At 38.2% G+C, this 24,589-nt stretch overlaps 1 protein-coding gene across 2 annotated transcripts in view; it reads left to right on the top strand.

Moving 5' to 3' along the window:
- CEP135 (centrosomal protein 135) overlaps window positions 1-24,589 on the top strand; it is an 83,918-nt gene that overhangs the window by 35,451 nt on the left and 23,878 nt on the right. For both annotated transcript variants that reach the window (XM_007998651.3, XM_007998650.3), the window contains exons 14-18: window positions 263-340; window positions 6,921-7,072; window positions 14,317-14,432; window positions 14,505-14,659; window positions 23,724-23,779. In XM_007998651.3, the coding sequence (XP_007996842.3) occupies window positions 263-340; window positions 6,921-7,072; window positions 14,317-14,432; window positions 14,505-14,659; window positions 23,724-23,779 (557 nt within the window). The remainder of the gene's footprint in view (window positions 1-262; window positions 341-6,920; window positions 7,073-14,316; window positions 14,433-14,504; window positions 14,660-23,723; window positions 23,780-24,589) is intronic.

Below are 24,589 nucleotides of genomic sequence, written 5' to 3'. Positions count from 1 at the left end.
TAAATGAATAGTTACTAATCTGTGTCTTCCACTGCAATCACATATGGAGGTGGAGAGTGTAAAGGATGAGAACCTATTGCACCTTTTTTAAACCACAAACCATCATTTTTGTAAAATGTCTAGTGATTTTCTTTCTAAATTATTTCTGTGTTTTATGAAAGCACAAATACAATATAATAGAACTGTGGACTTACATTGCTTAGTGTTGTGATTTTGTTTTGTTATCTGATATAAATGAACATTTCTTTAACATTCTTTTCAGCATATTGAAGAAATGAGTCTTTTTGGAAAATCAGAATTAGAGAAAACTATTGAACATTTGACATGTGTTAATCATCAGGTAATGTATCAAACTGGATTTGGGGGTATCTTGTGTTATATGAATAACTATGTCAATTATAGTTTTAATACACTATTTTTTTAATTTAAGTTTTTGTTTTTTTTTTTTTTTTTTTTTTGAGATGGAGTCTCTCTCTGTCGCCCCGGTTGGAGTGCAGTGGTGCAATCCAGCTCACTGCAACCTCCACCTCCCGGCTTCAAGCAATTTTCCTGCCTCAGCCTCCCGAGTAGCTGGGACTACAGTTGCGTGCTACCATGCCCAGCTAATTTTTTTTTGTATTTTTAGTAGAGATGGGGTTTCACCATGTTGGCCAGGCAGGTCTCGAACTCCTGACCTGACATTGTGATCTGCCCACCTTGGCCTCTCAAAGTCCTGGGATTACAGCATGAGCCACCACGCCTGGCCTAATACCCTGTTTTATACAATACAATAGCTGGGCATGGTGGTGCGCACCTGTAGTCCCAGCTACTTGGGTGGCTGAGGTGGGAGGATCACTGGACCCCAAGAGTTAGAGGCTGCAGTGAGCCATGATGACGACACTGCACTCCAGCCTGGGTGACAGAGCAAGACTACAACTCCTTTAAAAAAATCACACAATAGTATACTAGAGAAGCTGTGTAACAGCAGTTATGAGTGTGTACTCTGAAGGCTGATTACTTGGGTTCAGATCCATCTTTGCCTCCTATTACCTGCAGGCAAGTTGCTTGACCTTTCTGTTCCCTGATTTCTTTATTTGTAAAATAAGAATAGTGCTAGTAGTTACTCATTAGGGTTTTTGTGAAAATTAAATGAGTTAATGCATATAAAGAACTTAGAAGCATGCCCGGCATATTGTAAGCTCTTAGTAGGTATTAGCTATAATTATTGCTATTTTGCTGTTATAAAAAAAATCATATAGGCCAGGCATAGTGGCTCATGCCTATAATCCCAGCACTTTGGGAGGCCAAGGTGAGGCAGGTGGATCAGTTGAGCCCAGGATTTTGAGACCAGCCTGGGTAAGATAGTGATACCCCATCTCTACAAAAAATTTACAAATTGGCCAGGCATGGTGGCAGGCACCTGTGGTCCCAGCTACTTGGGAGGCTGAAGTAAGAGGATCACTGGAGCCTAGGAGTTCAAGGCTGCAGTGAGCTGTGATCACACCGCTGCACTCCAGTCTGGGTGACAGAGCAAGACCCTGTTTCCAAAATAAGAAAAAAAAAAATTATATAATACCAACGTAGACTAAAAAGAGAAATTCACTTCCATTCCTTATTACTCTCTCTAGAGATAGGATTTTTAACAATTTGGTATGTTTTTGTTTTTATAATTTCAACTTTTATTTTAGATTCAGGGGTACATGTACAGTTTTTTATATGGGTATACTGTGTGATGCTGAGATTTGGGGTACAGTTGATCCCATCACCCAGGTAGTGAGCATAGTACCCAATAGTTTGTCAACCTTTGATGTGTTTTGTTTTGGCTAGCTTCTATTACTATGCCTTCACTGTCTTAATTTATTTGCCTTCTAATTCTGTCATCTGAGTTGGTTGAAGTGTCACCTCATCATGGTTTATATTTTCCTGTATCTTTGTGTGCCTGGTAATTTAATTTTAGATTGGATGCCAGACATTGTGAATCTTACCTTCTTGGTTGCTAGATAGTTTGTATTACTATGAAATACTCTTGAGGTTTGTTCTGGGATGCAGTTAAACTATATGGGAGTAGCCTGATCTTTTTCAGTCTTGCCTTTAAGCTTTGTTAGGTGGGATCAAAGTAGCATTTAGTCTTGGAATAATTTTGTTTCACTACTGAGATAAAACCCTTTTGAGTACACTACCTGTTATCCTATGAATTATGAGGTTTCCAAATGACTGATGGGCACAGGAACTTTTCCTGGCCCTGCATGAGCTCTGAATATTGTTCTCTCTAGTTTGTTCCTGGTTCTCTCCCTGGCCTTGGGTAGTCTTCTCTATGCTGAGCTCTACTCAGCCGAAAACTTAAAGGGTACCCTTTATAGATCCGTGTAGCTCTCACTCTTTGCACCTCTCCTCTAATACCTGTCCTGCAGACTTTAGCTGCTTTGGCCTTCTTTGACATTCATGCCTGTCTTCTGAACTTAGGGCAGACCACTGGGTTCCATGTTGGTTCCTTTCCCTGTGTCACAGTCTGGAAATTTTTCAGGCAATAAGCTAGAGCAAATGTAAAGATCATCACATTTGTTTCCTGTCTCTCAGGGGTCACTGGTCATCATTACCTGATGCCTAGTGCCCTGAAAACCATTGTTTCATATATCTCATCCAACTTTTTAGTTATTTCAGGCAGAAGAGTAAATCTGGTCCCTATCACTCCAGCTTGACCAGAAGCTAAAAACAGTAATATTAATTACTGGAAAATGTATCTGAAGAAATTACTAGAAGTCATTGGAAAGGAACAAATAAGAAAATATTTTAAAAGTTAAAATGTTGGAGAATAGCCTGAGATGATCTAATATTCAGACTAATATTTAGTTAGAACTCAAGGATATAATAGAATGTAGGAGAGTCAGTATTTGAAGATACAATGATTAATGATTTTCTAGATATGAAAATACAGGAACCCTCTGATTCAAAATAAATTCCAAAAGCATGACACATCCCAAGCAAGATAAATAAAAGGAAAATGCATACAATTTTAGTAGTCATGAATAATACAATTTATCTATGGATAAATTTACAGAATCTTTATAGGAAACATTATGCAACCATATTGAAAGTCATTGAATAAAACCTAAGTGGAGGATTATATCAGGTTTATAAAAAAGGTTATAAAAATAACATAAATTTTCCCCAACTTGATCTATAGAGTTGAGGTAGCTCTAGTTGAAATCCCAGTAAGATTGTGTGGGAAGTGAGGGGGAAGAATTGACAATAGATCTTAAAATTTACTTGGAAGCAAAAAGCCAAGAATCACAGAAATATTAAAGAACATGGTGCTAGACTTGGCCTCCCAGATGTGAAGCCTTTAGAGTCATAGTAATATATAATAGGCTGGGTGCGATGGCTCACACTTGTAATCCTAGCTCTTTGGGGGCCTGAGGCGGGAGGATCACTTGAGGTTAGGAGTTTAAGATCAGCCTGGCCAACATGGTGAAACTCCATCTCTACTAAAAATATGAAAATTAGCCAGGTGAGGTGGCACACGCCTGTAGTCCCAGCTACTTGGGAGGCAGAGGCAGGAGAATCACTTGAACCCAGGAGGTAGAAGTTGCAGTGAGCTGAGATCATGCCACTGCACTTCAGCCTGGGTGACAGAGCAAGACCATGCCTCAGAAAAAAAAAAAAAAGGCCGGGGCGGTGGCTCACGCCTGAAATCCCAGCACTTTGGGAGGCTGAGGCTGGCGGATCACGAGGTCAGGAGATCAAGACCATTCTGGCTAACACGGTGAAACCCCGTCTCTACTAAAAATAATACAAAAATTAGCCAGGCATGATGGCGGACGCCTGTAGTCCCAGCTACTCGGGAGGCTGAGGCAGGAGAATGGCGTGAACCCGGGAGGCGGAGCTTGCGGTGAGCCAGGATGGCGCCACTGCACTCCAGCCTACAGAGCGAGACTCCGTGTCAAAAAAAAAAAAAAAAGAAGAAATAATAAAACAACAAGGATTGAGAGAAACTGATCAAACCCAGTAGAGAGCAAACCCACAAATTTAAGAATTTGATCTGTGAAGTAACTCAGATCAATGGGAAAAGGAATGATTATTCACTGATTCTCAGACTGTTGGCTATTCATATTTTAGAAGGAAAAAATTGGATCCTAACTCAAATGTGCCATACCCAAAAATCAGTTAAAGGTTACTTGCAGCCTTGAATGTTCAAGATATAACTACATTTTTAAAAGAAGTACAGGAGAAGATCTTTTTGACCTTGGAGAAATAATATCAGTCATTTGTATAGCATTCACTATGTTTCAGATACTTTTCTCAACATTTTATACCCAATTATTTTAATTTTCACAACAGTCATATAAAGTAAATGCTAATATTGTCCTCATTTCACAAATAAGGAAACTGAGGCAGAGGGGAACCCTGCCTAAGATCACACAGCTAGCAGGTGTCTGGTGCCAGCATGTGTACCCCTAAACAAGACACAAACACGAATAAGTTTATTCCTTAAAGGAAAACGCTGATAAGTGGGACCACATTAACAAAAACATCTTTGTTTCTCTACTTAACTATAAATCGAAAAGACAAGCCACTGATAGAACAATTTGTTACACATTTAATCCCCCTCCCCTGAAAAAGCCTCAACAGAAGGTGTGAATGAATAAACTCTTCACGGAGGAAAAAATACAAATGGCTAATAAACATAAAAGATAATTCTACCTCAATAATGGGGGAAATGTAAATTAAAACAGTAAAATCATTTTACATCAAGGCATGAGAAATTAACAAGTTGTAACATGTATTAGCAAATATGTGTAGCTCCTGGGAGTGCAAACTTCATTTCTGTTCCAAAAAAATTGGTATTATCTAGCAAAGGCATACCCTATGAGCCAGCAATTGCCTTTCTAGATATGTACTGGATATGATGGAGCTCAGCAAAATACGATCCCCAGGGCAAATGCAGCCTCAAGTCTCTTTTTGCAGCACGGTTTTGCTTATTTATTTATATATTGTCTGTGGCTACTTTTGTGCTAAGATGGTGTAGTGGGGACTGATCATAAGGCCGGCAAAACTGCCTTTTTTCTTGTAAATTTTTTTCCTTTAGTTAGTAATTGACTTTGTTTTGGTTTGCTTTGCTTTTTGTTACCGATTTTCTTTGACCCTATTGCTAATTTTTGTCAAGAGCTCCAGTGTCTCTGACTTACGCCTTTAAATATGTTTTGAATATACAAACATCAGTTTCAGTTTTTTTCTTCTAAAAACCTCGCTTCTAGAGCTGTGTATTCTTATTCCTTTACTGTCATTTTAGCAGTGGTTTCAGAGGGAGGTGAGATAAAATATGTGTGATGAGTCCACAGTTTTAACTGGAAGACTTACATTTATTACTAATATTTACTGGTTTTAAAATTTAAATATAGATCATTTTCCCATCTAGAATTTATTTTTGTATGTAAAATAAAGAAGAAATCCAGCTAAGTTTTTTTTCCAATGAGTATTTGTCCCCACACTTACTTATTTTAAAGAGGCAGAGTCTTGCGCTGTTGCCCAGGCTGGAGTGCTGTTGTGTGATCACAGCTCACTGCCGCCTCCAACTCCTGGGCTCAAGCAATCCTCCCACCTCAGCCTCCCTATTAGCTAGGACTACAGGTATACCATCATACCCCGCTAATTTTTAAAAAAATTTTATTGTAGAGACAAGGTCTCACTGTTGTTTCCCAGGCTACTCTCGAGCTCCTGGCCTCAAGCAGTCTTCCTGGCCTCAAGTGATCCTCATGCACTGGCCTCCCAAAGTACTAGGATTAAAGGTGTGAGCCACCATGCCCAGCCCACTACTCTTATTTTTAAAGTTTATCCTTTTCCTACTTCCCAAAAATGCTATCTTTTCTAAATTTACATCTGTACATTTTTTTTTTTTTTTACTGTTTTCACTTCCATAAATTTGCTTGTGCATTTGTATGTGAAATCATCACTGTTCTAATTATAATAACTTTTTTTTTTTTTTTTTTTTTTTTTTTTGAGAAAGAGTCTCGCTCTATCGCCCAGGCAGGAGTGCAGTGGCGCGGTCTCAGCCCATTGCAACCTCTGCCACCCAGGTTCAAGCGATTCTTCTGCCTCGGCCTCCCGAGTAGCTAGGACTACAGGCATGTGCCACCATGCCCAGCTAATTTTTTGTATTTTTTCGTAGAGATGGGGTTTCACCGTGCTAGCCAGGGTGGTCACCATCTCCTGACCTCGTGATCCGCCCACCTCAGCCTCCCATATAGTAACTTTATAGTTTGTTTTGATATCTCAAAAAGCAAGTATACTTGTATTTTTTCCAAAAACTTTTCCAGTTTTTTTCTTTCTTTTTTTTTTTTGGTAAATGAATTTAGAATCAAATCTAAGCCATCCCTGTTTTTAAAAAGGATGTGTTAGAATTTGTATTGGAATTCCATTGAATTTACTATTATTTGAGGACATTTTATTATATTTACAATATTGTGCTCCCATCAAGAAACATTGTGTGCCTTTACATTATGTCAGGTTATGTTCTGTGCTCTTCAGGAAAATTATACTGTTTCTTCACATAAATCTTGCCCACTTTGTGTTTGGGTTACAATGTTTTGTGCTGTGTTTTTTTCCCCTCAATTCAGTCCTATTTACTTATTGTGTTTTAGAAATTCCCCAAAATTTTCACGCTACCAGTGGTTTCCCTTCCTGTTTCATTGCTGTTACAGATACATTCTTTTCTCTTCATGCTTTTTATATTTTGTTTGTATCTTTAATGATAATGAGGAGAGAGAAAGTTTACACCCATTCTGACTCCTAGAACCTAAACTGTACATGTGACTTCTAAAATTTTTTTAAAACTAAATCTATGTTCTTAGTTTTCTTCCAGAAATATTATTAAAGAGTGCCTAAGAAAAATATAATTAACATATTAAGATGTATACCTATTATTTTTTTAATTTAAATTATAGCTTGAAAGCGAAAAATATGAATTAAAGTCTAAAGTGTTAATAATGAAAGAAACAATAGAGTCGTTAGAGAACAAATTAAAAGTCCAAGCTCAAAAATTTAGCCATGTGGCTGGTGACTCATCTCATCAGAAAACAGAGGTGAACTCACTTAGGTAAGTTTATTCAAAATTTTCTAATTTCGTTTCTGGGAACGTGTTTGTGGTTATGTAAAGTTTATAACCATAGCATTTTGGACTGGGCCTTTGAGCAGTAGTTTTAGAAGTTGGCTTTGCAGCAGACTCACCTGGGAGCTTTTGAAAAGTATGAATTTAAGGGGCTGATTTTGGGAGGTTCTAATTCACTGAGAATCTACTTGGGTAGGTTTTGGGTATCTGTGTTTTTTAAAAGAAATTTCACAGATTATTATGATTGCAGGCAAAGTTTTTCAACCTCCTTCCTTTTGAAATCCTATTAAATACTTCAGATCATTTGTATTCCATAGTGTAAGATTATTAGAAATTACAGAATTGTTTACTACCTTTGCCATTTTCTTTCTCTTTCTTGCCTGTTTCAGTGAAATGTAAAGTCAGAGAATTTATGTCCTATTTTTAGCCTTTTCTGACTTAGAAACAGAAATTTTTAAGTAGGGAGGTAAGACATATGAATAGTATTCCTTTTAGGAAGCTAACTCTGGTGGAAATATGGAACATGGATTTCAAGTCTTAGAGATTGATGGCAAAAAAAGGAGACCAAGGATCTGGACTGAAGCAGTGGTAATGAAGTCAGAGAACAGAGATCAAATTTAAGAAACACTTTTTACATAAAATCAAAAAGTTTAGATGACTAATATGGGGCTGAGAAATACAATAAGTAGAACATTTACCTTAGCATACTAGGTTGTTTGTTAGTCATTAATTAATTTAGAATACAGAAGACTCAAGGAAACAAAAGGCAAACAAAGCTTTTTTTCTAGTCAGGGTAGCTGCAATAACTAAAAAGATACTGAAGGTCGGAAAAAGGGGACCACTCTGAAGAATCTGAGGAAACACTTCTCTCTGAATTACATTTGCAGTCAGAATCAGGAAAAGATTTTCACATGTCAGCAAGACATTATTACATCTGTGAAACACTTAGTCATGAAACAGTGACAACTTGAGATCAGAAAGGATATAGTAATGACACTTTTAAAAAAATTAACAAGTTAAAACTGAAAAGTTAGTGAATGGCATTGGATATTGCAGAAAACTGAGTTGGTGAAATAGAAAAAACAAACTCATGAAAGTCACCCAGAACTCTAAAGAACAAAAATAAATGATGAGAAAAAAGACACAGATCCAATATACAAAAAACTAGGAATCACAGAAGTATATAGTAAACAGAGCAAATATGAGAATCAAAGGAATTAGGAAAAGTCTGTGACTGTAGTTCATAAGGGTTCTCTGATTATCTAATGACTTAATGAAATAAGACCAAGAACTGGGTGTGTCTAGTTAATTAAGGAATACTATATTAGTGACTCATACAGAACATCTCCAGTTTTGCTGTTTTGCTTCTCTGACGATAGTTTTGATAGGTTAGACCTCAGGAAGAACTAAAGTAGATACTGCTTTTTTCTTTGCTTTTTTCTGTAAGAGGAGAGCTGAATGGACCAGTATGTCCTCTGGCTCATGTCTGGATTCAGCTCCAAAATACAGATAACATGGTATATTCTTGTCATCCAGAATTTTACTTTCCACTTTTGTGTCCAGCTGACTGGATCTAGCATTTAATCCATTTTGTTTTTCCTTGAGGTTATAGCTGAAACACCTCTTTTCCTCATAGGAGGCTTTTTCCAGTCTTAGAAGGCAGAGCTCTCAGTGCCCTCTCTTGGATAACCTAGCCTATAGCTCCTTTGGAGTTTTACTACTTATACTAATACTAATATCCTTTTCTCTTATGAGCTCAATCTGCCTCTTCCCTCACCGAGGAGTAATTCAGTCCCTGGCCCATAGTGAGAATTTTTGTCTACCTTTCTACCAGGTTACCTTGTATAACCTGGGGATATGACATATTTCATAACTTCGTTTTGCTGTAACAGAAAAATATAACTTATCTTGTCTCTTAGGAAAGTGTATCAATCGTATTCTCCATATCAGTGAGTATTGGTAGAACCATGAGTTGAAACCATTGAATCCAAGTCCAAAGCAAAACCAAATACAAACCATCATACCCAGCACTCTTGGGAAGTAAAACCACGTTATCCAAACCTTTTGCCACTTTCAATATGATTAATAGAGCTCTTGCTACCCCTTTGATCACATTATGTTCTCTTTTCCTTGACATGAAGACATTGTAGAAGCTGAGAGTCAGGGCCAGGCATGGTGGCTTATGCCTGTAATTTCAACACTTTGGGATTATAGTTTCAACATTTGGGAGGCCAAGGTGGGAGGATCACTTGAGCCCAGGAATTCAAGAGCAGCCTGGGCAATGTGGTAAAACCTTATCTCTGCAAAAAATACAAAAGTCAGCCAGGCATGGTAGCATGTGCCTATATTCCCAGCTACCCGAGAGGCTGAGGTAGGAGGATTGCTTGAGCCTAGGAGTTCAAGGCTGCAGTGAGCCGTGCTCATGCCACTGTATTCTAGCCTGGGTGACAGAGTGAGACTGTCTCAGATAGATAAGGCATATGTTCCTTTCCATCCCCCTGAGATACCCATCTTCTTTTTCCCTTCCTGTGTCAGGCCTTTTCCACCAAATTTTATTACCAACAAACAGGCTTTTCTATATCAAGCATAATCATCTTTTTTTTTTTTTTTTTTTTTTTTTTTTTTTTGAGACAGAGTCTTGCTCTGTCACCCAGGCTGGAGCACAGTGGCACGATCTTGGCTCACTGCAACCTCCACCTCCTGGGTTCAAGCAGTTCTGCCTCAGCCTTCCGAGTAGCTGGGATTACAGGTGCCTGCCACCATGCCCGGCTAATTTTTGTATTTTTAGTAGAGACAGGGTTTCACCATGTTGGCCAGGGTGGTCTCAAACACCTGACCTCAGGTGATCCACCCGCCTCAGCCTCCTGAAGTGCTGGGATTACAGGCGTGAGCCACCACGTCCGGCCTAAGCACAGTTTAATTGTCCAAATAGAGAATCTTTTGTCTAGTTTCTTTGTCTATTTTCAGAGCGCATAATATAAAATGTCACTTTTTAACCACATTTTAAAGTTAAATTACTGTCATCTCCCTTTAATTGCAGCATTTAATGAGATCTGGCATTTTATACCCTAGATCAAAGCTACAGAATGCTGTAAAGGAACTTTTGTCTACCGAGGAAGGATAGTCTCCCGGAGCATGCTAGCCAGTCTTTAGAGCTGAGGTCAACAGTCTTTTTTTTTTTTTTTTTTTTTTTTGTAAATAGACAAGAGTCAGTATTTTAGACCAAGCTTATCCAACCCACCGTATTTTGTTGTTGTCTCTTTTGTTTTGTTTTAGGCTTTCAGCAGCCTGAAGCTATGGTTTTTAGTCTGTCTCTAGTAATAAGCGAAACAGGGATGAGGAAGAGACTTTACTGGCCCAACCAGAAACAGAACCTAAGAACCCGTGACTGTTATTATCTCACTTGGACACCCTGTTAGACTGTGTGGGCTATATAGTCTATGTCACACCTGCTTAACACTGCCCTGGTAGCTTGAAAGTAGCCCTAGACAATATATAAAACAAAGTAGTGTGGTTGTATTCGGATACTTTATTATGGACACTGAAATTTGGATTTCATATAATTTTCGTATGTCGCTAAATAATAATTTTGTGTTGAAAAATTTTTTTAGTCATTTAAACATGTAAAAACCATGAATACCACTCAGGCCTTGCAGAAATTGGCATCCGGCTGTAGTTTGTCAACCCCTGCTCAAGGAAAAATTGTTTCCAGCCCAGTTAGACAACTCACTTTTCTCAGTCAACCCCCTAGTAAACATCCTTAAGCCTCACAACTGCCAGCTATGAGGCTCTACACAATGAGAATCCTGCAGCTGAAAATACTGTCAGACTGTTCTCAGTTCACCTTAGTCTTTATCTGCGTTTGTTCAAAACCAGAGGGTATACTCTTATCTAGTACCAAATAGATGCTGTAGCAGATTTTCCTGGAAATGACCCATAAACTCTAGCCCATATATATTAGTTGTTTTATTAGGATTTCTTTAGCTGTATTCAGAAAACCAAATGTAACTAGTCTCCCATGAGAAGTATTTATTTGTTAAGGTAATTTATAACCATTTTATTTTATTTTACTTATTTTGAGACAGGGTCTCACTCTATCAGGCTGGAGTGTAGTGGCACAATCATGGTCCACTGAAACCTTGACCTCCTGGCTCAAGCAATCCTCCCATCTCAGCCTCCTGTGTAGCTGGGACTATAGGCATGCACCACTACACTCAGCTAAGTTTTAAAAATTTCTGTGGAGACAGGATCTCACATGTTGCCCAGGCTGTTCTTGAACTCCTGGGCTCAAGAGAACCATTTTAGATAAGGGAAAGAAGACTCATAAGTTACCTGGGATGCTTAAGAACTGTCTTCTGGGCATTCCTAACATTTTTTTTCTACCAGGAAAGAAAGAGGAACCAGAGCCCTGAGTGAGGATAGCTGAGTTTGTGGATCTAAAATTGAAAGGGTCAAGGGATCTAGGGCCACCAGTTACAACCATCATCCCCATGAAGAAATCTAAAAGAAAATTCATGCCTAATTTCTTTTCCCTCTCTGACTGATCAAGAGATGATACTTACTCATCTTTCTTAGTGGTGGGCTATAACTATAGACTGCTGGGAGAAATCTAAAATAAAAACAGGGGTACCACATCAGTCTCTCTCTCTCTCTCTCTTTTTTTTTTTTTTCTAATAGGTCGTTAAAATTCCAAACCTACCTTAGATGGTGCTTTAGCTCCATTTTAGAACTTGAACACTTCTTAGGAACAGAGGATCCTTTAAGATGCTGTCTTTGTTTAAAATTTACTGCATCATGATGGAAATAATTACTTTTGTCCCCTAAAATGAGATCATGCATAGCTCCGTGTAATATAATATAACTGAGGAATTTGAAGCTCAAAGAAATGGACCTCTACCCAGTCACATCTGCTAAGTGGAGAGCCAGAACTTAAGTTCATTTTTATTGCTTCACTCTCTGGTGAGAAGTTGTTACTTCCCTTTGCTACGTTTATAGCATTTTCGAAGCTAAGAAACTGGTTCATTTTTCCTAACTTGATTCTCAAAATTTCCTTTCCAAACACCATTATGAACAACTAATAATGGCAGTCACTCACCTCTTCTTTCCTGTGACTTTTACACCTCAGCTGTTTCATTGAGAAAACCTTTATCTTAGCACAACTTTGGTCAGAAAAGTTAAATTCAAGGTCTGGTATCGAGTCTCGTCTTCTTTTCTTTCTACGCTAAAATATAAAAAAACAAAGCTAATTTTAGGACTCACCCAAGGGCTTCCCTTATATGTATGTATATCAAGATGTGATCCTGCCTTTGTCAACCCCACTTTCATTAGGAAGTCACCCCGCTTTATGAAGTTAGATATAAAGCAGTCTTTACATTTCTACCTGGAATCTCAAGCACTGCCAACTGCTCAGTGTCCTTCATTAGGGATTCTGCAGGCCATTGTGTTTTTGAAAGGACTCTGTATAGCTTCCTGGCAGGCGTTTTCTCTTTCACATAGAGGATGTTGGCCTTCCTATATTCTGCAAATAAGGCATTACGATGTAGTAGAAGAACATCGTTGTAGTGTTAGAGTAGCCTTAATTTGCATCTTTTCTTTGCCCTTACTTGCTTGGTGACCTTGGACAAGTTTTTTGTTGTTTGTATTAAATTGGGATAATAGTTCTAATTATGGAACCGTCCTAATTATGGTACTGTTCTAGGAATAAATGAGCTAATGTGTATAAAGTACCACTCTCTGTTGTTATATCCCGTGGAACAGCAGTTCTAGCTTTTAGGAATAGCTTGAATACAGTGCAGTCACCTGAACCCGAACCTCACACGTAATTTTAGGAAGATTGCTTGAACCTAGTGTCTTTGTGATTTGATTTGGTTTAGTTTTGCAAGTCTAAATAAATCAGTCCCAACTTGACTCTCCTCCCTACCTCTTGATCATCATTTACTTGCTATTAGAACAGTCAGGTCATGTGTTTTGTCTTTCAGAATACCTCAATACTGCCAAGTAAAACTTCATTTCTATAAAGATGTCCCATCTTATTAGTGGTTTTGGAATTCAAACCTCCTTTCCTTTAGGCGATTTTAAGCTAAGCTCTCCTCAGTATCTTTTTCCATGTCTTATTCCTCAAAGGAAACCTAAAAGGAATCCATGGAAATTCCTGATAAATACTCTGAGATGAGAGCCGTGTCTTTTCAGCAAGGCAGGATTGTGAACTCCCAGATCAGGGCTAAAAGTGTTCTGAAGACTGCATGACATGAAAGCGATTTTTTACTGTTAAACCTTCCAGGAACAGTACTTCTGAAAAATAATCCTACTGATCAGTAACAGATTTCTCTGAAACCGTCTTTATTGTTAACCACGTAGGCCTCTGTACATCCTTTCTTTTGCTCCCTGAACGAAGTCTTCAATCTTAAATCCCCATTGTACTGCGGGAAATGCCTACTTTCCCTGCTTTCTGTGACTCCATTTGACTACTCAGCCAAAAAGTTAGAATAAGAAGCAATATTAAAAGCTAACAGGTCAGGGCTGGGAATGGTGGCTTATGCCTGTAATCCCAGCACTTTGGGAGACCGAGGCAGATGGATTGCTTGAGCTTAGGAGTTTGAGACCAGCCTGGGCAACATGGTAAAACCCCATCTCTACTAAAAATAGAAAAATTAGATAGGTCTGGTGGTCTACGTCTGTAGTCCCAGCCTCTAGGGATGCTGAGGTAGGAGGATCACCTGAGCCCAGGAGGCAGAGGTTGCAGTGAGCTGAGATCTTACCACTGTACTCCAGCCTGTGTGTCAGAGGGAGACCCTGTCTCAAACAAACAAAAAAAAGAACTCACTGGTTGGGATGGTTAGAATTTATGGATAGTGCTTTGAAATGCCAGGTCATACTGTAAGAACAGCATTTTTCCTTTGCCTCCACTATTAGAAAAAGATTTAAAGGAAAAGGGGTTAACATTAGGAAACTAAGAAGAGCTTTAAAACTACCAAGAAACTTTTAGAAAAGAACATACAATTAATTTGATTTTTATACTATATTATTTTTAGGAAGATGGAACCATTTTAGAGAATAGTGGACAGCTAGAAATAATATATAATGCCATAGATTATACTGGAAGAGCTTTAAAATAAAAAATAACAAAAACTTTAAAAATAAGACATCAAAATATTTTTAAGAAATCTCATTTTTTAAAAGTATTTCTATGAGAGAGAAAGAATACCATGTGTTTTTGTCTGTTGATTCTTTAGGATAGTAATTGAGCAGCTACAGCGGTCAGTTGATGACTATCAGCACCGACTTTCCATTAAAAGAGGTGAACTTGAATCAGCCCAAGCACAAATTAAAATACTGGAGGAAAAAATAGGTAAATGTTTTAAATTTTGTTTCTGCTAATCCTAATATACTTTGTCTAACAAACATTTCTTTTCATTTGCAGATGAATTAAACCTTAAGATGACTTCACAGGATGAGGAGGCTCATGTAATGAAAAAGACCATTGGTGTTATTGATAAAGAAAAAGACTTTCTCCAGGAGACTGTAGATGAGAAGACAGAAAAGATTGCAAATTTGCAAGAAAACCTAGCTAATAAAGTATGTGATCATTTAATATAATTCTCCAGCATCCAAACAGAACATTTTTTGTTTTTGTTTTTGAGATGGGATCTCACTCTGTTGCCCAGGCTGCAGTGCAGTGGCATGATCACAGCTCACTGCAGCCTCTACCTCTTGGGCTCAAGGAATCCTCCCACCTCAGCAATTGGAGTTACAGGCATGGGCCACTACCCCTAGCCCGAAAAGATTATTGTATTTTCATGTATGCATTTCTTTTTTTAAAGGTTTATTTACTTTTGGCAGGATATGGTGGCTCACACCTGTAATCTCAGCACTTTGGGAGGCTGAGGCGGGAGGATTGCTTGAGCTCAGGAGTTCAAGACAAGCCTGTGCCACATGGTGAGACCCCATCTTTGCCAAAAATAAAAAAAAATAGCTAGGCGTGATAGTGTGCACCTGTGGTCCCAGTTGCTCAGGAAGCTGAGGTGGGAGGATCACTTGAGCCCAAGGGCGGAGATTGCACTGAGCTGAGATCATGCCACTGCACTCCAGCCTGGGTGACAGAGCAAGACTCTGCCTCTAAATTGAATGAATGAATGAATGAATGAATGAATGAATGAATAAGAAGTTTATGTGCTTTTATTGGTACATATGAGATGTACATATTTTTGGGTTACATGTGATAATTTGAGATTCATATAATCAAGTCAGGGTAATTGGGATATTTATCACTTTATTTTTTTCTTTATGCTAGGAATGTGTGAATTATTCTCTTTTAGCTGTTTTGGAATGTGCGCTGGATTAGTGTTAACTAGAATCACCCTACTGATATCTCTCGAACACCAGGTCTTAACTTCTAAGTGTATATTTGTGCCCATTAATCAACCTGTCTTCACGCCTCCTCCCTCATCCTTTTACTGGTCTTTGGTAACCACCAGTCTACTCTCTGTCTTCATGAGATTCACATATGGGTGAGAACAAACAATATTTGTGTTTCTGTGCTTGACATGGTTCACTTAACATCATGACCTCCAGGTCCTTCCGTGTTGCTGCAAATGACAGCATTTCATTCATTTTCATGGCTGAATAATATTTCCTGTGTATATATACCGGGGGCAGATATTTCTTCGATATATTGATTTCCTCTCTTTCAGAAATTTCTCAGTAATGGAATTGCAGGATCATATGGTAGTTCTATTTTTAGTTTTTTGAGGAACCTTCATACACTGTTTTCCATAGTGGCTGTACTAATTTACATTCCCACCAACAGTGTACAAGAGTTCCTGTTTCTCCACATCCTTGCCAGCATCTGTTATTCCCCATCTTTTTGATAAAAGGCATTCTAACTGGGGTGAGATGATATCTCATTATAGTTTTAATTTGCATTTCTCTGATAATTAGTCATGTTGAACATTTTTTCACATGCTTTTTGGCCATCTGTATATTTTCTTTTGAGAACTGTCTATGAAAATCTTTGCCCATTTTAAAATTGGATTATTTGAGTATTTTTGCTGTTGAGTTGTTTGAGCTCTTTGTATGTTCTGTTTATTAATCCCTTGTCAGATGGATAGTTTGCAGATATTTTCTCCCATTCTGTAGGTTGTCTCTTCACTTTGTTAATTGTTTCCATTGCTATGCAGAAGCTTTTTGGCTTAATGTAATCCCATTTGTCTGTTTTTACTTTTGTTGCCTGTGCTTTTAAAGTCTTACACAAACAATATTTGTCCACACCAATGTACCAGAGCATTTCCCCAACATTTTCTTCTAGTAGTTCCATAGTTTCAGGTCATAGATTCTAGTCTTTAATCCACTTTGATTTGAGTGTTGTATGTGGTGAGAGATAGGGGTCCAGTTTCATTATTCTGTATGTGGTTATCCAGTTTTCCCAGCACCACTTTTTGAAAAGACTGCCCTTTCCCCATTGTATGTTCTTGGCATCTTGTTGAAAATGAGTTGGCTTTAAATGTGTGGATTTATATCTGGGTCCTCTATTATGTTCTGTTTGTCTGTGTGTCTTGTTTTTATGCCAGTACCATGCTGATTGGATAGCTATATAGTATATTTTGAAGTCAGTTAGTGTGATCTCCAGCTTTGTTTTTTTGCTCAGGATTGCTTTGGCTATTTGGGGTCTTTCCAATTTATTTGAGGATTTTTTTTTTTTTTTCTGTATCTGTGAGGAATGTTGATTGTGTTCTAATAGGGATTACATTGAATCTGTAAATTGCTTTGGGTGTTGTTATCATTTTAGCAACATTAATTCCATCAATCCATTGAGTATGGAATATCCTTCCATTTTTTTATGGTCTCTTCTATTTCTTTCATCAGTGTTTTGTAGTTTTCCATGTATAGCTCTTTCATATATTTGTTTAAATTGATTTCTAGGTGTTTTCTATTCTTTGCAGCTATTGTAAATGGAATTGTTTTCTTGATTTCTTTTTTTTTTTTTTTTTTTTTTTTGAGATGGAGTCTCGCTCTGTCGCCAGGGCGGGAGTGCAGTGGCCGGATCTCGGCTCACTGCAAGCTCCGCCTCCCGGGTTCACGCCATTCTCCTGCCTCAGCCTCCCATGTAGCTGGGACTACAGGCGCCCGCCACTTCACCTGGCTATTTTTTTGTATTTTTTAGTAGAGACGGGGTTTCACCGTGTTAGCCAGGATGGTCTTGATCTCCTGACCTCGTGATCCGCCCGTCTCGGCCTCCCAAAGTGCTGGGATTACAGGCTTGAGCCACCGCGCCCGGCCTGTTTTCTTGATTTCTTTTTCAGATTGCTGTTGGAGTATAAAAATGCTGTTGATTTTTGTAATCTTGATTTTGTATTGTGCAGCTTTACTGAATTTTCTTATCAGTTCCAGCAGTTTTTTTAGTGGAGTGTTAAAGTTTTTCTAAATATAAGATCATGTAGTCTGCATACAAGGCTAATTTGACTTCTTCTTTTCAATTTGGATGCCCTTTATTTCTTTCTCTTGACTATTTGCCCTGGCCAGGATTTCTAGGATTATGTTGAATAAAAGTGTGAAAGTGGGCATCCTTGGCTTGTTCCAGATCTTATAGGAGAGGCTTTCAAGTTTTCCCCATTCAATATTATGTTGACTTTAGGGTTTGTCATATATGGCCTTTGTTATTTTGAGGGTTTTTTTTGTACCCTTTGTTGAGGGTTTTTACAATAAAGGGATGTTGCAACTTATTGAATGCTTTTTCAGCATCTATTGAAATGATTTATATGGCTTCTGTTCTTCTGTTAATGTATCACATTTATTGATTGTGCATGTCGAACCATCCTTGCATCCTTGGGATGAATCCCACTTGATCATGGTGAATGATCTTTTTGATTTATTTAAAAAGTATTGTTGAATTTAGTTTGCTAGTATTTTGTTGAGGATTTTTGCACCTATGTGCATCAGTGATATTGGCCTGTAGTTTTCTTTTTTTGTTGTGTCTTTGTCTGGTTTTGGTATCAGGATAATGCTGGCCTTGTAGAATGAATTTGGAAGTATTCCACCCTCTTCAATTTTCTTGAAGAGTTTGAGCAGGAATTGGTATTAGTTCTTCTTTAGATGTTCGGTAGAGTTCAGCAGTAAAGCCATTAGGTCCTGGACTTTTCTTTTGTGGAAGACTTCTTATTACAGCTTCTATCTTATTACTTGTTATTGGTTTGTTGAAGTTTTCTGTTTCTTCATGGTTCAAACTTGGTAGCTTGCGAGTGTCCAGGAATTTATCCATTTCTTCTAGGTTTTCCAGTTTGTTGGCATGTGATTGTAATTGTCTTTCATGATTCCTTGTATTTCTATGGTCACAGTTATGTCCCCTTTTTTGTTTCTGATTTTATTTATTGGGTCTTGTCTCTTTTTTTCTTAGTCAACCTTAAAGGTTTGTTGATTTTTGTTTATCTTTTTAAAAACCCAACTTTTCATTTCATTGATCTTTTGTATTTTCTTTTTCTTTTTTTCTGAGATGGAGTCTCGCTGTGTCACCTAGGCTGGAGTGCAGTGGCGCAATCTCGGCTCACTGCACGCTCCACCTCCCGGGTTCATGCCGTTCTTCTGCCTCAGCCTCCCGAGTAACTGGGACTACAGGCAACCGCCACCACGTCTGGCTAATTTCTTTTTGTATTTTTAGTAGAGATGGAGTTTCACCATGTTAGCCAGGATAGTCTCGATCTCCTGACCTTGTGATCCGTCCACCTCGGCCGCCCAAAGTGCTGGGATTACAGGCGTGAGCCACTGTGCCCAGCAGATCTTTTATATTTTCATCTCAATTTCATTTATTTTTGCTCTGATCTTTATTCTTTCTGACCTTCTACTAATTTGGAGTTTGGTTTGTTCCTGCTTTTCTAGTTCCTTTCTAGTTTCTGGTTGACGTACATCATCACTAGTTTGTTTATTTGAAGTCTTTCTAGTTGAGGTACATCATCACTAGGTTGTTTATTTGAAGTCTTGGTTTTTCTTGTTGGTTTTTTTGTTGTTTTGTTGTTTTTTTTTTTTTTTTTTTTTTGAGACAGGGTCTCACTTCATTGCCCAGGCAAGTGCAGTAGCAAGATCATGGCTCATTGCAGCCTTGACCTTTCAGACACAAGCAATCCTCCTACCTCAGCCTCCCAATTAGCTTGTGCTACGGACGTGTGCTGCCATGCCCAGCTAATTTTTAATTTTTTTGTAGAGGCGGTGTCTTACCATGTTTCCGAGGCTGGTCTCCAACTCCTAGGCTCAAGCAGTCCTCTGGCTAAGCCTCCCCAAGTGCTGGGATTACAGGCATGAGCCACCATGCTCAGCCTCAACTTTTTTGATACAGACATTTATTGCTATAAACTTCCCTCTTAGCTCTGTTTTTGCAGTATTTCATAGATTTTGGTACATTATATTTCCCTTTTCATTTGTTTCAATACTTTTTTAATTGCCTTTTTCATTTCTTCATTGACCCATTGGTCATTCGAGAGCAACTGTTGTTTAATTTTGATGTGTTTGTGTAGTTTCCAGTGTTTCTCTTATTGATTTCTAGTTTTATTCCGTTTTGTTCAGAAAAGATACTTGATATGCTTTCTACTTTCTTGAATTTGTTGAAACTTGTTTTATGGCGTGAACTATGGTCTATTCTGTAGAACGTTCCATGTGCTGATAAAAAGAATTTATTCTGTAGCATTTGGGTGAAATGTTCTGCAAATGTCAGTTGGGCATATTTGTCTAGTGTACAGATTAACTGCAATGTTTCTTTGTTGATTTTATGTCAACATGACCTGTCCATTACTGATAGTGGGGTGCTGAAGTCCCCTACCATTATCGTATTGCAGTGTGTCTCTCTTTTTAGATCTATTTATGTTTGCTTTATATACCTGGGAACTCTGCTGTTGGGTGCATAAATATGTATAATTATTATACCCTCTTTCTGTATTGACCCCTTTATAATTCTATGTAGTGACCTTTGTTGTCTCTTTTTATAGTCTTTGACTTCTAGTTTACTTTGTCTGATGTGAGTAAAGCTACTCCTTCTGTTTTTGTTTGCATGACATATCTTTTTCCATCCATTCACTTTCAGTCTTATTTGTGTCTTTGTAGGTGAGATGGGCTTCCTGTAGGCAGTATATAGTTGGGTCTTATTTTTAACCATTCAAACACTCAGTCTTTTAATTGGAGAATGGAGTCAGTTTCCATTCAGTGTTGTAAATGATATGTAAGGACTTAATGCCGCCTTTTTTTTTTTTTTTTTTTTTTTTTGCTTTTTTTCTAGTTGTTTTATAACTCTTCTCTTTCTTCACTTCTTATTGTCATCCTTCGTGGTTAAGTGATTTTCTCTGGTAGTATGTTTTAATTAATTGCTTTTTATAGCTTTTTACACTGTGGTTACCATGAAGCTTACAAAACATATCTTATAACAAGTTATTTTAAAGAACTGACAACTTATCTTAGATTACACAAACAGAATTAAAACAAAGAAGGCCAGGCATGTTGGCTCACACCTTAATCCGGACACTTTGGGAGACCAAGATGGGAAGATTGCTTGAGGCCACAAGTTTAACACTAGCCTGGGCAACATAATGAGACCCCATCTCTACCAAAATAAAAAAATTAGCTGGGCATGGTGGTACCTGTAGTCCCAGATATTCAGGAGCCTGAGGCAGGAGGATCACTTGAGCCCAGGCGTTTAAGGCTGTAGTGATCTATGATCACACCATTGCACTTCAAGTCTGGGTGACAGAACAAGACCCAGTCTCTAAAAAAGAAACAACGAACAAAAAGACAAAACAAAAAACCCACAAAGAAATAACTAAAAAAATTCTACACTTTATCTCCCTTGCATTTTGACCTATGGTTGTCTTAATTTGCAGATTTGTGTATTGCCTGTCTCTTAACAGGTTGCTGTAGCTATTGTTTTTGATAGATTAGTTTTTTAGGCTTCAGACTAGAATTATAAGTGGATTGTATACCACAACTACAGTATTAGAGTGTTCTGGGATTGTCTCTGTATTTAATTTTACCAGTGGGTTTTATACTTTTAAATGTTTTCTTTTTGCACATTAGTTTTTTTCTTTCTAATTGAAGAACTCCCTTAGCATTTCTTTTAAGATGTGCCTATTCGTGGTGAATTCTCTTAGCTTTTGTTTATCTGGGAAGGACTTTATTGAAGGGCACTTTTGCTGGATAACATATTCTTGTATGGCAGTTTTTTTCTTTTAGCACTTTGAAAATGATAGTCTACTTCCTCTTGGCCTGTATGGTTTCTTTTGAGAAGTCTGTTTCTAGATGAATTGGAGTTCCTTTATATATTATTTGCTTTTCTCTTCCTGCTTTTAGGATCCTATCTTTGTCCTTGACCTTGGAGAGTTTATTATATGTTTGGGGCAGTCTTTTTTGGGTTGAATCTCTTTCGTGTTCTCTGACCTTCCTACACCAGGAAATGTGTCTTTCTCAAGTTTTGGAAAGTGTTCTGTTATTTCTTTGAGTAAGCTTTCTACCCCTTGATCTTGCTAAACTCCCTCTTGAACACCAGTGATCCTTCGGTTTTGTATTTTTCTGTATCTTGTAGGCAATTTTTGTTCCTTTTTATTCTTTTGTTGTTGTTGTTCTCCTTTCACTGTGTAATTTCAAATAGCTTGTCTTCAAGCTCACTGATTCTTGCCTTTGCTTGATCCATTCTCCTGTTGAGATCCTCCAGTGAATTTTTCAGCTGAGGAAATGTATTTCTCAATTCTAAGATTTGTTTGCCATTTTTTATTATTTCAATCTCTTGGTTAAATTTCTCTGATATGAGTTAAGTATAGTGGTGTGCACCTGTGGTTCCAACGCATGGGAGACTGAGGCAGGAGGATCCCTTGAGCCTAGGTGGTTGAGTCTGCAGTGAGCCATGATTACACCACTGCACTCCAAACACTCCAGCCTGGTCAACAGAATGAGACTTGTCTCAAAAAATATATATTAACAATTTTTTTCTGATAAATTTCTGAATTTTCTGTGTTATCCTAGAGATCACTGAATTTCCTTGATACCTCAATTTTGAATTCTTGGCCAGAGAGCTCAGGTGTCATTGTCTTGTCAGGATCAATCACTGGTTCCTTGCTTTGTCCATTTGAAGAGTTCATGGTTCCCTGTTTGCTGTTGTTTCTTGTGGATGTATGTCTGTGTCTTTGAAGGATTAGTTATTTACTCCAGTCTTCTCTGTCTGGCTTGTTTTTTTGTTGTTGTTTTTGTTTGTGTTTTTTGAGACAGAGTCTTGCTCTGTCACCTAGACTGGAGTGCAGTGGCATGATCTCAACTCACTGTAACCTCTGTCTCCCGAGTTCAAGCGATTCTCCTGCCTCAGCCTCCCAAGCAGCTGGAATTACAGGCATGCAACACCACACCCGGCTAATTTTTGTATTTTTAGTAGAGATGGCATTTCACCATGTTGGCCAGGCTGGTCTCGAACTCCTGATCTCGGGTGATCCACCTGCCTCAGCCTCCCAAAGTACTGGGATTACAGGCCTGAACCACCACACCCAGCCTGGCTTGTTTTGGTTTTCATTGGTTATGTTTGCTTAGAGATTCTTCAAACTTTATTGAATTTCTTATACGTTTTTTCATAGGTTACTGCCTCCTTTTTGTCACTAGATGGTGGCTAAAGCCCAAGTTTGCCTTGGCTTTAGTGAATGCTCAGACCCCTACCTATCTGGGATGGGGGAGGTCTCAAAGGGGATGTCCCAACAGTGTCGAAGGGCTGGCTAAGGGTTTGTGCCCAGGGGACCTGTGGAATGTACCTCCTACAGCATGGTGTTACTGAACTACCACTCTGGTTTGCTGTCTTTGGCCGAGTAACAGAGAAGAGTTTCCAGGGATGAGGAGGTAGTCCTACCTCCCCACTTTGTCTCTGGGTGTCCTCAGGGACAGGTCTCCCTTCAGGTATCCATGACGTTTCCTGTGTGTTGAGGCATGGAATAGGTCTCCTGCCAAATTACGCAAGATAGTAGAAAAGCTGGTTGTCCACCTCAATCTCACTTTTTCCAGTGTAGAAACTATGAATTAGAGGAGATTTTCCTTTGTACTTGGTGCCAGGCAGATTGGGGGAAGGGACATCACAGATGTGCAAATTCGATTCTGTCACTGTGTGCTCAGAGGTTTTTTACGTCTCTGTGGCCCAGGAACTGACTTGTCCTCGTATTTGAGTCCTGGGATAGTGCTGATGATAATGTTAACATTGTATATTTATTTTTGGTTTTCTTTGTGAGGAATGAAGTCAGCTTGTGACTACACCACCATCTTAGAACCAGAAGTTTCCCAAATATGCAATTATTATTGGCCATGTAGAAGTTTCTAAGACCCAGGACCATGTTTTCTAATGTTTAAATATCATTTTTTTCAAATAATGTTAATCTTCAAAATGTAGTTTTATCTATTTCTAGAATGTGATTTTATCAGATCTCATTAAAGCAAACTCAAGAAAACTATTCAAGGGTGGGTCAAAACACGCCAGTATGTGAAGTACGATTGGGACATGGAGATATGTTCACTTGGAGCTTTGTTTTAGGCATACTTTATATAATTGAGCTGCATATTTCAACTATATGAGTATGACAAGTTATATAAATTTAGCTAAAGACATTTAGGTTTAAAATCTTACACATTTTTGTAATTTCTATAGGAGAAAACTGTTGCTCAAATGAAGCTAATGATCTCAGAGTGTGAATCAGCTGTGAAGTAAGTCATTAATGAAATTACATCCAGCTTTTTAGGAGATTTTCAGTGAATACAGCTTTATCTATTCAGTAGCAATGTAGCAATAGAAGAATTTCTCTTTCAATTTCCCCATTTTTGTCAATGGTAGCATAATTTCTCAGTCTCCAGCTTGAAAATATGTTATCCTCTTTAACCTCTCCTTTTCTGTCATCCACATATAAACACTTATGTCTTATTAACTATTCTCCTATATACCTACTTGTTCCTTATTTTTACTGTAATTATGCCACTTGGAGCCTAATCATTAAAACTTAAATTACTTAGTAGCCAATCTTGAATTTATTCTCCATCTAAACCTATCTTGAGCGTTGTCACAAAATTTTATGTTTTATGTCTAGTCTCTCCAGGCAGATTGTAAGCCACTTCAAGAAAAAAGTTGCTTATTTATTTTACATACCCTTAACATTTTATGTAATAGTGGGGATATAGACATTTAATAAATATTTGCCAATTCAATGTATGCTTTACTTTTTGTTTGTTTTTGAGACAAGGTCTCACTCTGTTGCCCAGGCTGGAGTGTAGTGGCATGATCTCCACTCACGGCAACCTTGGCCTCCCCAGGCTCAGGTGATCCTCCGACCTCAGCCTTCTGAGTAGTTGAGACTATAGGCATGTGCCACCATGCTCAGCTAATTAAAAAAAATTTTTTTGTAGAAACGGGGTCTCCCTATATTGCCCAGGCTGGTCTCCCTATATTGCCCAAGTTGGGCTCAAGCTATTCAACTTTTAACACTTGAAAGTTTTCTGTGTTTACTTGACATTTACTTTACT

This window comes from Chlorocebus sabaeus, chromosome 7 (genome assembly GCF_047675955.1).
Source record: "Chlorocebus sabaeus isolate Y175 chromosome 7, mChlSab1.0.hap1, whole genome shotgun sequence".
NCBI lineage: Eukaryota > Metazoa > Chordata > Mammalia > Primates > Cercopithecidae > Chlorocebus > Chlorocebus sabaeus.
This window is presented reverse-complemented; position numbering and strand designations above follow the sequence as displayed.